The sequence below is a fragment of the Amblyomma mixtum genome, chromosome 9 (assembly GCF_055824585.1).
Source record: "Amblyomma mixtum isolate Tamu chromosome 9, ASM5582458v1, whole genome shotgun sequence".
Lineage (NCBI taxonomy): Eukaryota > Metazoa > Arthropoda > Arachnida > Ixodida > Ixodidae > Amblyomma > Amblyomma mixtum.
Window position 1 is genome coordinate 94,830,974 of NC_143020.1, and position 13,281 is coordinate 94,844,254.

Sequence of the window (13,281 nt, forward strand, 5' to 3'; positions counted from 1 at the left end):
CGCACCGACGACCTTTGGTTCCCCAAGCTGACTTTTGAAACTTCCAACCATTATGGCCAAACTAAATGAGTAGGACATTCGAAGTGGTGTCAAACGATCTGTCTTCTTGCGCTGTATACGTTGGAATCAAAGAGTAGATATCCGGATATACTGAAAATTTTGTACCGGACATAGCGAAGATGGCTAATGACGCAATATTCGTTCAATATTGCTAACGCTCGATACTCATACGCTGCCTCAGCGTTTTGTTCTCTTTCGTCATTTTCGCGCGTTGAAAGCTCATCACTTAAACTACTGACATATCGGCAAACATGCGATTATCTCCGCGTTTATACTATTATTAAGACGGATGCTGTTATTACAGCACCGATCTGGAACCGCATTTTGTGTCGATTTGTTTCAACTTCATTTCATCGTTACATAAGTCATGACGGAAGAACCAAGGGCGGATAAGCAAATAGGCAATCATAAGCAATGCAAGTTTAGTCGCGGCGACGCCGCAAGCCGCCCTACTGCCGCTGTATCCAGTCCGGCATAGCAAGGGCCATGCTCGGCCCATTCGTCACATAACCACAGCGAAGTTTCTTTCCCGAAACCTTGATTAGCACCGGCAAAGTTCCTCAAGCGTCTTAGACATGTCGTTGTGCTCCGTCGTTCGTCAACGTTAGTCTGCCAGTGCGGCATGTGCATGGGGCCCACTGTAGAAGTGGCAGCATGGGCGTGTCCCTGCGACAACCGGCATGATGTCATCTCCCTTGGTCTACATCACCGGGCATAGCGACTAATGCTAGAGAGCCAAATGAATTCAAAACGAAAGGAACCATTAGAAAGTACGGACCCCGGTTTATGAACTGTTCCACATGCACTAGCACGTTGAATATTATGCCACTTAAATCGTATGAGAAGAGCGTTCATTGCTTTTTTGTAGCCAAAAGCTACATTGGCCACGGATTTGCGATTTCGCTGTGGCGGTGCTCCGAGGAGGCACAGAGACCGACCTTGAGCCGTTGCCTAGCAACCGCCGCAGTTGGCGGACGCCGCGCGCTCGACGCGCCATCTGGCATGACGTCACACCACGCGCCTCGCCGCAGAGCCGCCGCCGCCGTTTGGTATGACGTCACACCGCTTGCCTCTTCGTTGCGCTCACCTTAGCATCCGCTACGTATAGAGGGCAAAACACATGCCTAGAACAACCAAACTCTGCGTTCCGGAGCTCCCAAAGCCGCTGCAACCAAGATGGCAAAAAAGGACGATGAAATTCTATGAGTTTAACACCCCATGTTTACATCCAGACCATTTTTAACCAAATCTAATCGCTAGTTATCGCGTCTTACGCCCGAAACACGCTCAGAGCGTGTTCTAGACATGCGTTTTGCCCTCTGTACATCTTGGCATAGCCGAGCTAAGCCACTGCCAATTTTTTTTTTGCTCAGATTTAAAACGCGAAGGAATCTGGACGGATCACTGAGAAAAATTCCAGCTAATCAGATTGTTCGAGAAATGTTTAATTAGGGTACATGTACCTGTTACCTGTTAGCAAGGTACCTTGGAGATAACTTGCAGGTAACTTGCAAGGTAACTTGCACTAGGTGCCTGCTACCTGTTAGCTAGTTAATAGCTAGGAACCTGTTCGAAAAATTTTTGCCCCGAAAGCACAGAACGAACAGAGGAGGAATTACGAAACGGCGGCTGGCACGTACTTTGTCGGAGAGGGAGCTGTGCCTGGAGCTGATGCCGATGACAGGTACGTTGTAGAAGCCACACGTGTACGAAACGGCGGCGGGAGACAGTTCGCCGGACACTGGGTGACTGATCACGACAGCAAACACCTGCGCCAGAATCCATTGCACAGCTCTGGTGCCGTTGGTCGTCGTGACTCGCGGTCGCCATCGAAGAATCTCCAAGGCATCGAAAAAAAAAAACTATGAGATGACTGCGGCGACCCGCACTGGAGCAGTGCGGAAGCAAAATTTCCACATACCATTTCGACGTCTGTGGCTATTCTGACGTCCATGTACTATATCGACGTCCATGCCTGTTTTGACGTCTCAGTTTATTTTTTAGCGTTTCTTCGCGTTTCATTCATTAACTAATTACACCTGATCAACCAAATTTTTCTCACGGCAACATTTTATCACACACTATCTGTCGCAATAACACTTTCACACATTTATCTTAAGAGAACGACGTAATCTTGCGGACAAAATTTGCCGACACTTTGCGACCGGTGAGAGAAACGTCAGGTATGCCTTTTTGTTCTTTTTTAAAGGAGAGGGGGGGGGACCAGCCGGGCGTTCGTTACAGTGCGCTAACACCAAGGAGAATTTAAGAGGTAAAACCTATAGGATACCTTCCAGAAATGAGAATCGTAAATGATGTCAAATTTCGACAGTATTAAATTACAGTGCGCAGGCAAGTTCAAGCGTCTGGAATCGAGTTAAAGTATAATGCCGGTGAAATGGCAACACTTCGCGAAGTTAGCGCCAATGTGAAATGTTTTTTGCCTTGAACCATTCCTGATCTTCGAGACACATTACTACTAGCTCCCATCAGAACATCGCGCCGCCTGTTTAACATCCTCAGCATTCAACGTATACATGGATCGACCTTGGCATTTAATAAATATTTTCTTCCAACTGCAATAGAAAATTGGAACCTGCTACCCGACTACATTGTTAACGAGCGCGACGCTACTAAATTTCAACAGGCATTAATTAATCACTGTACTGAATAAAAAGATACTTCTCAAACTTCACCCAGTTACACTTATTCTTTTTCTTGTTGTTGTTGTTGTTGTTACCGCCTAATTCAGCCTTGCGCCCTTCATTATTGACCAACGTTGTATTGTGATGTATCGTTTTTCATTTTATTGTATTGCATTATGTTTTGTTGTATTAACGTATTATTCTCAGTTGCATTTGCTTTGCCCCCCCCCCCGCCCCCCTTATGTAATGCCTCAACAGAGGCCTTTAAGGGTAATATAAATGATGATTATGAATGATGAAATTTTTTTATAAGAAAAAGCTCTTAACGGGCAAGTTTCATAAAAGAAGCTTCTCATTTTCGTATTTTTAGATTTCGAGGCTTACAATAAATATAATTCGAAACTTGTCTTTACACAAGCTCCAGAAAGCGAGAAATAATGATTAATAAACAGTCCGTGGCCAGTGCGTGCTGCTTCAAGTCCTGGAAAACCAACCGCAAACACTGTTTCCAAAGTGCGCGTATAGGCCTCGGAATACAGCTAACGTGGCATGCTGGCCCTCGTTGGAAAGATCGTTCTTCGTTCTTTGTAACGAACAAGTTTTTTTTTTGTTTTTTGCAAACATTCCTGCAAAGTACTCGCAGCATCACTAGATCTAACATAAAATTTCGAAAGTAGCGAGGACTTACAGGATAGAGAAATGAAATCTGAGATGGGATTGGAGGGAACTTCCACGCGTGGCCAAACAAGCGTGTTTACCCGCCACCTCAGTCGTTGGTCATCCACCTATCCACCTTAAAAGTGTCTTGATAGCCTCGCATCTTTCAATGTACACATTTTCACCCGGAACACGCCATCTACAACGAAGACTCCGCAGGCATTCGGAAGACTGAAACACGGCATCGCTCCAGCAAGGCAATAAATAAGCACACGCGGTATCAAATTTGGATGGGCTGGCAGTACTTATTTCCTTGTACAGCTGCTTTTGCCCAACAGTAACGTCAAAACTAGGATATTTTGTCACCCTTGAGCAACAAGTTTTCTTATTTTTGAAAACAATCGTTTCATATGAACGAAGAAATGTGCCCTCAGTAGATCTCTTGTTTTTAAATTTTATTTTATGTTTGCCATTCTTCACGGCGAGAATAACAAATTTTCAGAAACGATAGAGAACAAGGAAACACGGGAAGTAGCACCCATGTTCAAACAGTGCTCTTTTTGCAGGACGTTTCGCCCGTGGAAATGTGACTGGGAAGGCGATTTTCTGCGGGTATATTTAGGTTTACATTGTCTTGCTTTCCGAGCACCACACCCATAGCACCACCGCGGCGGCTTGCACAGATTTATCTGTTCTTACTGAACAATATATTTCTTAAGCAACCACAGTCTCCTTCATCTCTAAAGGTCCAGACCTCTACCACAATACACGCACAGTTGTAAAATTTGGCAAAATGTGTCTCCAAATTAAATTAATTATAAAAAGATAGCTTCTGTAAACGTGAGCGAGCGCTTGAGAGACCTTTATTACACAGTGTTCTGCTTAAAGATTGAAGACAAAGTTAGTGACTCGGCACGGTATAGAGCTGGGCAAGTTGGTACATATAGCTATAAGAATAAAGCAAACGCAGCGCCACTTCTACTAGAATCAAGGCTACACAACCTCAAACTCTCCTCCCAGCTTCCATCGTGCTTTCTCTCACTCGCTCCCTGTTTGGAGATCCGAGAACGCCAGCGCAACGAGGTCCCCTCCCCTCCTCCCTCCTCTCAGCTTCCATTCTCGCCCACTTTTTCTCCTCCCCGCGGAACGGGGTTACGTGTCGTCAGTTGGGGATGGCCTCGCATAAACAGCTTTCGCTGAAAAGGGTCACTTCCGGGATTAAGCATCACTTTTCTGCGAGGAAGACCTTCGAATGATGACAGCAGCAATAGTCAGAGCCGCGTACTTTTTTGACAGGCTATGACTTTGACATACTGGAAAACCTCACTTGCTCTTTCAATTTGATTTTTAGTTTTCTTTCCTTTCAATCTCAAGTGAATCTTCTACCAGGATTTATGCCTCTGAAGCAGCTCTAGAGAGCCAACGTCGACAACGAGCAAAAAGCAACAAGTTGCTGCCTGCGAACGACCTGCAAACGGCCGGCGTTCAATTAAAGGTGCACAGAGGCGGGGCATACCTGTGAGGAGATGAGGTTTTCGCAGACGCTCTGTGCTATCCGTATGGGGTTGGAGTTCATGTGGACCGTCTGTGCGTAGAGCGTGATGCCGTGCTCGGCGACGGCGTCCTCTATGGCCTGCGCAAAGTAGCTGGTGCTGTCGGGCGGGTTCACCACGGCGCCGATGTGGAAGATGGGCTGCGCCTGTTGTGACTGCTGGCGCCGCCGGAAGAGGGCGCCCATGGCCGGCGGAGAGACTCCTGCCGCTGTCGAGCTGAAGACCGAAAGAGGAACATATATATATTACACACCTCTCTGTAAAGAAGTTGAAGCGGCCTGGTGATTACGTTGTTATCGCCACATGTTGACTACGCTTACAAGGAGAATGGTCATAATTTAGTTACATCCATTTTTCCATTATAAACCGTTTCCATTATAAAAATTATAAACCATTACAAGCCCGAAATAAAGAACGGTTGGCAAGGAAGCCTCAATCCGCTGGCTAATGCACTCCAAGCTTTCTGAACCATGAACAACTTACGCCATCTTTTGGCCACTGGTAGCGAACACCGCGAAACTCAGTGCAGATACTTCAAACTTGTAATTTTGGGAAAAGAGGGGCTAGCTGCAGAATACGACCTAAAAATGCTTCCTGCGCTCACGCCAACTATTACAGATAAGCGTAGAAAATCAATAGGACGTGGCGAACATTCAAAATTCTCGAAATGGTTTTGAGTGTTCAACGTCACACGGCTTGTAGCGGCAGGCGTGCAAACTACAAGCGTTTGTCCAGATTTCCGGGGCTTGTTTCTACTTGAGGAATTGTCGATGACTTGCCGAAACGAACACTAGTCCTCTTGCTGGAACGTCGAACACTGGTCTGAGGCTACCCTCGCACCCCTTCTTCATTTTGTGCTAAAGTTGCGTCATAAAGTGGGCTGGGGGGACCCCTGGTAAAGTTGGACAGTACCTCTGTGTGGCGACGAGTGATGCGACGTGGAGGGGCAGCAGCAGTAGCAGCAGCCATAGCGGCAGGCGCCTGGGTTCCCTTCTGCTGCCGCCCCCCCGGCGGATAGAGGGGGCGTCCGCCGAGGTTGGACGGCGACCTCGGCCAGCCATCGGAACCGCCGGCCACGCTGCAAGCGGAGAAAAGAGAACGCGACAGTTTTAAGGCGAAAGCCTTTAATGGCTCATGCTCGCGGTGTCCGTCCGTCCGTGCACTGGAATCGTGTCAACTGTGGCCTCTCCTCCGCGCAGCGGCGCAACCTCCTCCCCTCCCTAGCAACCGGCGCACCGGTGGGGGGCGCACCTGTGCATAGCAACCATGACGTCACACAGTAGCGGTAGAACGAGCGCGCGCGCGTCGGCGGTGGCAGCTACACCGCCGCTCCTTCGCCAGACGTCTCGTTGCAGTCGAGTGAGTGAGACGCATGGCTCCGAAGCGGCCCATTGATTCCGCGCCAAGGGGTTCGGGGAAGCGGCAGTGGGTTGACCACAAGGCTTTCGCCAGGTACACTTTAGAATTTCCAAAGTGTCTTCGTTAATTTTCATTCATTCATTCATTCATTAATTGAATACAACCGTCAATGAATACTCTTAGGAGAGTGAAGTAGACGAGGCACAAAGGATGGCACACAATATTCTCACTTTAAAGAAGTACAGACAGCGAAATTCAACTGCGTTTTGTGGAATGATCGGAAGCACATTAGAGGGCGTGAAAATTCTGTTTACATTCTGTTAACATTTCTGTTCATATTCTCTTCTCTTAACCCGCATTCTCTTTAGAATAATGCGCAGCACATTGCAAATGACAGCCACATGAATTTCGCCAATAGGTGATAAATAATATATATTTTTTTCTCTCCTGATGTTTCCAACGACTGCTGCGACATAAAAGACGCGTTCAGGTAACGTGATCTATAAAAAAACTGCAGTATGGTGGCTGCTTCCTTCTTTTTGACTTACAATCAACTTAACTTTTGCGAAACATAGCCCAAGAGTCGGGGCAATAAAAAATGAACAAGCAGCAATTATGTCGCAGGTTTTGCATGCTATGCTATACCGAATAACGCCTGTGACGTCACAGACGGCATCTTCGATTTTTGAAGCCGAGGCGGCAATGACACAAGGAAAAAAAATTCGTTATAAATTGTTAGCCTGGCGTATGGGAATTCCACGCCGTCACTCATGCATAACATTGCCTAGCGAATAAGTGCAAAAAACAAACGCATGCATCTAAAAGTTCGGCGTCTTCACCCCGTCTCTACTTGAATGGTAAGTCGTGCGGATGGACGACACGGAATGAAAGAGGTGGAAGCTAGACTGCCCTCACAGTAAAGATACAGACTGAGTGGGTGATCGGAGCGGCAGTAAACGATTAATGCGGGTTGGACGCAGAAACAAAAGGGAGGTAGAAGTGTCGTTGCATCATGTGAAGAAGCGCCGATACAATAATTTGTGCCACCATGCTTCGTGTTCTTCCTGGTTCGTTATTTACAGGAACATGTTTGTACGTAGTCAGCGAAATCCCCAATTATAAATGCTTTTGGCGGATTCCTTAAGTGCTATTTATCGTGAATTTCTCTCTAGCGATGGGACAAAACATTCCAACTCCAAATTTCACAGCAAGAAAAATGTATTTAGTGCCGAACGAGTGCCAACACAGTCACGGCAGGTCGAGGAATCCCATTTTTTAACTGGACGAATGTCTCATCTAGCTTCCCCTTAAATATCGAAGTCCGGCAGCCCATGGCCATCGAGAAAACCACTCGGGCAGTGTGCTACGAACAATACTAGGAATGACCCCGGCGCCCTTGGAGGAACAAGTAATAGAAGGGCTCCAACGTAGAGCACACAGGCGCACATGTACATGCCTCCAAAAGCTTGTTTTCACAGTCCCGGCTGGACACACAGACACGCCTAGAGTAATCAATCTCCGCCTTGGGACAAAGGGCGGAGACAAAGAAAAACAGAAGGGAAGCGACAGACAGCAGTCCAGGGCTCACAGCCAGAGATAGACACGCAAGAAAGTGAGAAGACAAAGAAAAAAAGCAATCTAACATTTCTTTTCTGGGAGCGATTCCGCCGCATTGATTTGTTTCGAAAAGAAAGTAAAAAAATAAACGCGAAAGGAGACGTCACCAGAAAAGCCCGCCGACAAAAAAGCGTCGCCCTCGTCACGAGGAATCGGGGAAATGAGATAAAAGTGGCGAGGAACAACATCGAACAGTGAGAGAGACAAGTGAGTCTCACGGGCAAAGCTTTGTCGTTGACGCAAGCCCCCAGTAGGCCGGCATAACACAACGGACGGTGCAAACATCGCCACCATAGACGTCACGGAGGAGCTCGCCGCAATAAGGATCGAGCGGCGTCGACGGTATCCCCAGCTCCCCATTCTCGTGGGGAAACCGGCAACGCGCGGAGATTCGGGAAGCCTCCGTCGGGACCTGTCGTAGAAGAGTACGCGCTGAGCCGCGGACAGAAAGGAGGACGCTCCGTACTACCCTCGTCGTATCCCTAAGTATCGTGGGATTTGCCGCGAAAGCGTGTCACCGCAGGGTAGTACACGCTGGGAGCCCCGGTCACAGGATGCTCCGTGCTCTACACATATGGTGGGATCCGAGACATGGGCGAAAAAAGCCGGCTTTTCCTCCTGTATTTCGGTTCGTAGGAGGGGACATGGAGAGGAGGTTGAGAAAATTGCTCTGGCCGGGGAGCAAATGGTGAAGCTTCGCGAATAGGCCTTCACTCTTCGTGGCGGAAGTGGGGCAACTTGGATGGAAAACTCTGGCTGTGCGGCTTTCGCTACACACACTCTCTCTTGTGTTTCAGCCGCCGAGCTTCTCTTCACCGCAACATGGGGCAGCAGCACGATTGGTCGTTCGCGGGCAGAGAAGTCGTAGCCAGATTGCCAGCCTGGCGTTAGCCGATGCATCTGGTGGGATTCAGCGGAGCGTAATGAAATGTGGAAGCTCTGGGAAGGGGAAGGAAATTAGCAGACGTGGAGTTAGAGGGGTCTTTCGTTCGTGGAAGGAGTTAGTAACGAGTTCGCGGTTGTCGAATGCTCTATTTTTGTCACTACATAAATCTGCAACGCCGCTCCGCCCACATCTCTGACCGCCTCCTTCGCGATGAGCAGTGAATGCATCGATAAAGCAGCTTTTGTTAGCTAAACAAAAAAAAAGCTAATAACAAGATGAAACTATTCATGGTAGCGCTGCAATATACCATAATGCAGGCAAAGGACTGTTGTTACCAGCTACAGTTTCTTCAATTTTTTAACTTCAACCCTACTGCAGTTTTCCTGAATCTAGCAAGTACCAAAATATCACTTCTTTTCAATCTGTGTAAAGTTTTCATTCTAGTAGTTTTCTCATATTTCATTTTAATCCCCATTATTTGCTTTCAATCGGTGCGCCTCTCCACAACTTTGCATGCTTTCAAAGCTCCCGCGGTTCTTGTACTCAAGTCGTTCACGTTTTATCCAAGAAAAACTGTTCTGGTGCATGAGAGTCCTGACCTTTAAACTCTTCGCGGCGACATTATTAATTCCTATTTAAAGCAAATCTGGCATGTGCTGTCTTGGTCGCAACCCTTCGGGCCACAGGATATGCTTCATAATACACTATATTGCGTTAGCGCATAGAGTATAGTGCATTAACTAATGCACTGAATGAACTTAAAGCTTCTCTAAATATGAGACTTTTAACTTGAGTGTGAAGGTTTTTCTTACCTCACAGATGCTTAGAACTTCAGAGGAAACACTTTTCAGCGAGGGTGCATTTTACTTCATAGTATTCCTTCGCCTGTGTCAAAGGCAATACTTATTTAAACACGTGCAGTGTATGGAGTTGAGCCAGCGAATATGCCCAGCCTTGAAAGTCTCTTTAAAGGAAACATGCAAAAACAGAAAACGCTTACCGAGATTTCAGCACACGTTAAGGAACTCCAGCCGGTCAAAATTAGTTCGTTACCATCTAGTATGACCTGCCTCATAACAACCAGCTTTGCTTTAGCGCGTAAAAATTCATTAGCCGCCAACCGTTAACGTACTTGGAATTCAGTTTCCAAGTTCGTTAGCTAGTATAGAGAAGGAGACGCGAACAGTGCGTTCAAGCTCCAAGAAATATTTTATGCCACTGGACAGAGACCTGGGAGGTCTTAAATATTTATGGTTTCATCTGCGCTGCCTAGGATCGGAGAGTTTCTGTAATCATTGAAGAACCTAATCAAACGTCGCAAGCAATTAACATTCAAAGATGTTCACTTCGTTTCGCGATTACTACATCCATTTAAAGGTAATTTAAATCATCGGACATGTTCTAATCTATGCTGGGAACGTTGGATGTGCTTCTTTGGCGCAAAAGATGGAAATTTTTTGCCTATGTATGTCAAACTACTAACAAACTTCGAGCTGATTTGAAAGCTTTTTTTTTTGTGAACCACCACGAATCGCTGAACACTCTAATTTAGCTAGCACTTTATACTGTAGATTACTTATTAAAACCTACTGTGACCGTTTCGTAGAGATTTTACTTTGTTCCTTATCCACCAAAGTGTCTTAATAACTATGACCTTTGACTGCTGATCCCAAGGTCCCGGGATCGAATCCCTAAAGCAGCGGCCACATTTGAATGGAAGATAAATGCAAAGACGTCCCATTGCTTGTGCCGTGCAGTGCATGCTGCAGAAATGAATCCGGACTCCTCCACTGCGGCGTCCCTCATAGACCATGTGTGCAGCTTCGGGACGTTAACCTCAACCTGCCGCTCCCCATTCGTTTTTTTTTTTGTTACTTGGCCGAGAATTCTCCTTTCAGCTGCGTTTGTAGTTCAAAACTCCGTTCTGGTTGCTGTATAGCGTAACTATGACTCTCTCAGTCTAGGCTGACCCGTCCTACCCTTATAAAAATTGTCTATAGACTGCCTATTCACTTCTTGTAGACTCTATTGTCTTCCTATAAGTAGTTTATTTTGTTTGTAAATAGAGCATCGACTCTCTATAGGCAAATGTCTACTGAAAGTGTATACCATAAATCTATGGGTTGTCGTTAGACTACCTGCAGGATTTGTGTACAGATAGTTTGCAGACTTTATCGACAAATGCTTACGGGCAGTCTACTGACTATCTAAAGAAATTTTTGTAACGGTATTAGCTACGTGCCCATTAGCCTACATGCGTTGCTATTTGTTTGCGCTTGCAGAGCAAGACTCTCTTTCTAATGGATTTAATTTTGATTTAAACGCAGTGGAGGCGGTTAGCAGTTGGAAGCGGTTTGCAGCGGTTACCGACTCTATACCTGGCTATGGTATGTACGGTACGGTACGGTTGGTATGAATGGTACCGTACGGTTCGTCGCGGTACGGAGCCTAAGCGGGTAGAAAAACGAACTCTGTTGGTACTAAGAAAAGAGAGCGATGCCCGAAAATAGTGACAGCACATCGATCATGTAATCACGCAGGGCGTATTATCGTGGACGGCCACTATGCGGCTCACTTAACATCCTAGTATGTCCAGCATTGTTGCACCAAAGTTTTTAATATTGGAATGTTGTACGGTACTGTAAAGTAAGATTGAAGGTAATGGTCCATCCTGGCAGAGCAACACAGCACTAGACAGGAGTTAAAGCTGAGCACATCCCCAATAGGGACTGCCACTCTGATTTAATGTGGGTCTGTCATACACTTTCCTCAGATGAACAATCATTTGACAGAAATGAGATTTCGTCGAAACAGCTGATTCACAGTGCAGGTCCATCATTATAGTTTTCCGCTAGCTAAAAAACTACGCAGCTTCTTGTCGAATGAAAGTGAACCTAGCTTCCTGATGACTGTAGCCTAATGAGCAAGTGCGTCATTAGCAAGGAAGTAATCTTTAATGAACCTCGCAACAGAGCTCACGATGTGACAGTGCTCTCGCAAACAAAGCACGTAAGTAGACTTATTTGCTCTCCGTATCTTTTTCATTTCAAGGTTCTTTGAGTGGCCTTTCCCGCATTGCATATTTGTTAAATGGTGTTGCTTCGCGCAGTTTCGACGCCAAAATCCTGTTAACGGCTACCACGCCCTAGAATACAAAAAGGGCTTCTGTGTTTTGTGTAATAGAAACACGAGCGACACATACATAATGTTTTATAAAATCGTACTATGGAATATAGAGCCAGTTGGAGGGTAAAAAGCCGAGTATACGTGTAGCTTTGAGGCTTCACTGAAGTATAAAATGCGCCCTTGTTTTGTTTTGGTTTATCCTTCCTTTATGTATTTCTGAGCACACACGTGCTCTGAAGGGCTAGAGAATTGGTTTCTCAGTCCTCCTTTAAAAAAAAAAAAAACATTTCAAATTTAACGCAGCACAGCGTAAACGAAAGGAAAGCACAGATAAAGCGCCAAAGAATTTTTCCCAATAGAAGAAAGAAACAGCGGTTATCTATCAAGTAGTTCGAGACCGACTGGCGAGCAGACGTGGCGAAGAGAACGCCTGGATACATAATGGAATCTTCAAAGCTTGCATCTTCCGGTAGGAAAAAAAAGAAAAAAAAAACGTTTAGACGCACGTGTGATAAATAAATGAAATTATTCATTTGCATACATCAACCACCATCATTGTCTCCTTTTCACTTCTCTTTCAGTAACTGTTTTGAAACTTTTATTTTACCGAGGAAGTTTCGTATCGAAATTCAATTACAAAGCCTTTCATGCGTCTCCGGCGATAGCGGGCCTTTTTCCGGAGCGTGAAAATCATAAAAGCCGGCTACAGAATATTCAAGCAAAGTATTTCACACTTCTCGCTGAGTGTAATTTTTCTTCTTTCCTTCTTTATTTATTTATCTCCCGTCCCTTTCTTCAGCCTGTCCTTATTTCCCGAATTTTTCGGTTCTTCTCTTCGTTTCATTATTTTTTTGCATCTACTCTTCTATGTTTACATATTTTACTCCCACACACGTTCTTTAAATTTTCGCTTCTAAAGGAAATTATGGAAGCATATATCGATCTGGTTTCTTTACTCACAGAATCAAGCTTTCAATAGAAAGACATTTTACGGCGAGGCTTAAACTTAAGAATATGCGAAAGCGTGTCGCTATATCAATTTCCTGCGATGTATACTACCGCGTTAATGATCTTTCCCATAGACTGTTAAAGAAATGATTTTGAGGAAATTGATGCTGGCTGTGAGCATGATTTGAGCGTTCGGAGGGGCATCTGAGGTTATTCGTTCCCATGAATGTCATCTAGAAATCTCCCTTGCACATGAGGATAACGAAATCTGATCAAGAAGTTCAAACATTTTGCACTTCAAGAACATCGGCAAGTGAAATAATGTTATCGGCAAAAAATATTAACCTAACCACGCCTGTACCTCACCAAAAGCTGAAGACCAGCTGGGCTGACTGTTGCTTCTTGAAAGAAGTAGACTTGCCGAAAGAGC

The 13,281-nt window shown here is 45.6% G+C and overlaps 1 protein-coding gene across 1 annotated transcript in view; it reads right to left on the reverse strand.

Moving 5' to 3' along the window:
• LOC149330204 (glutamate [NMDA] receptor subunit 1-like) overlaps nt 1–13,281 on the reverse strand; it is a 123,670-nt gene that overhangs the window by 37,334 nt on the left and 73,055 nt on the right. Inside the window, exons 2-4 of the mRNA XM_089560811.1 lie at nt 5,828–5,993; nt 4,879–5,131; nt 1,701–1,829 (exon numbers count right to left, since the gene is read on the reverse strand). Coding sequence (XP_089416937.1) covers nt 1,701–1,829; nt 4,879–5,131; nt 5,828–5,976 — 531 coding nt within the window. The 5' untranslated portion in view covers nt 5,977–5,993. The remainder of the gene's footprint in view (nt 1–1,700; nt 1,830–4,878; nt 5,132–5,827; nt 5,994–13,281) is intronic.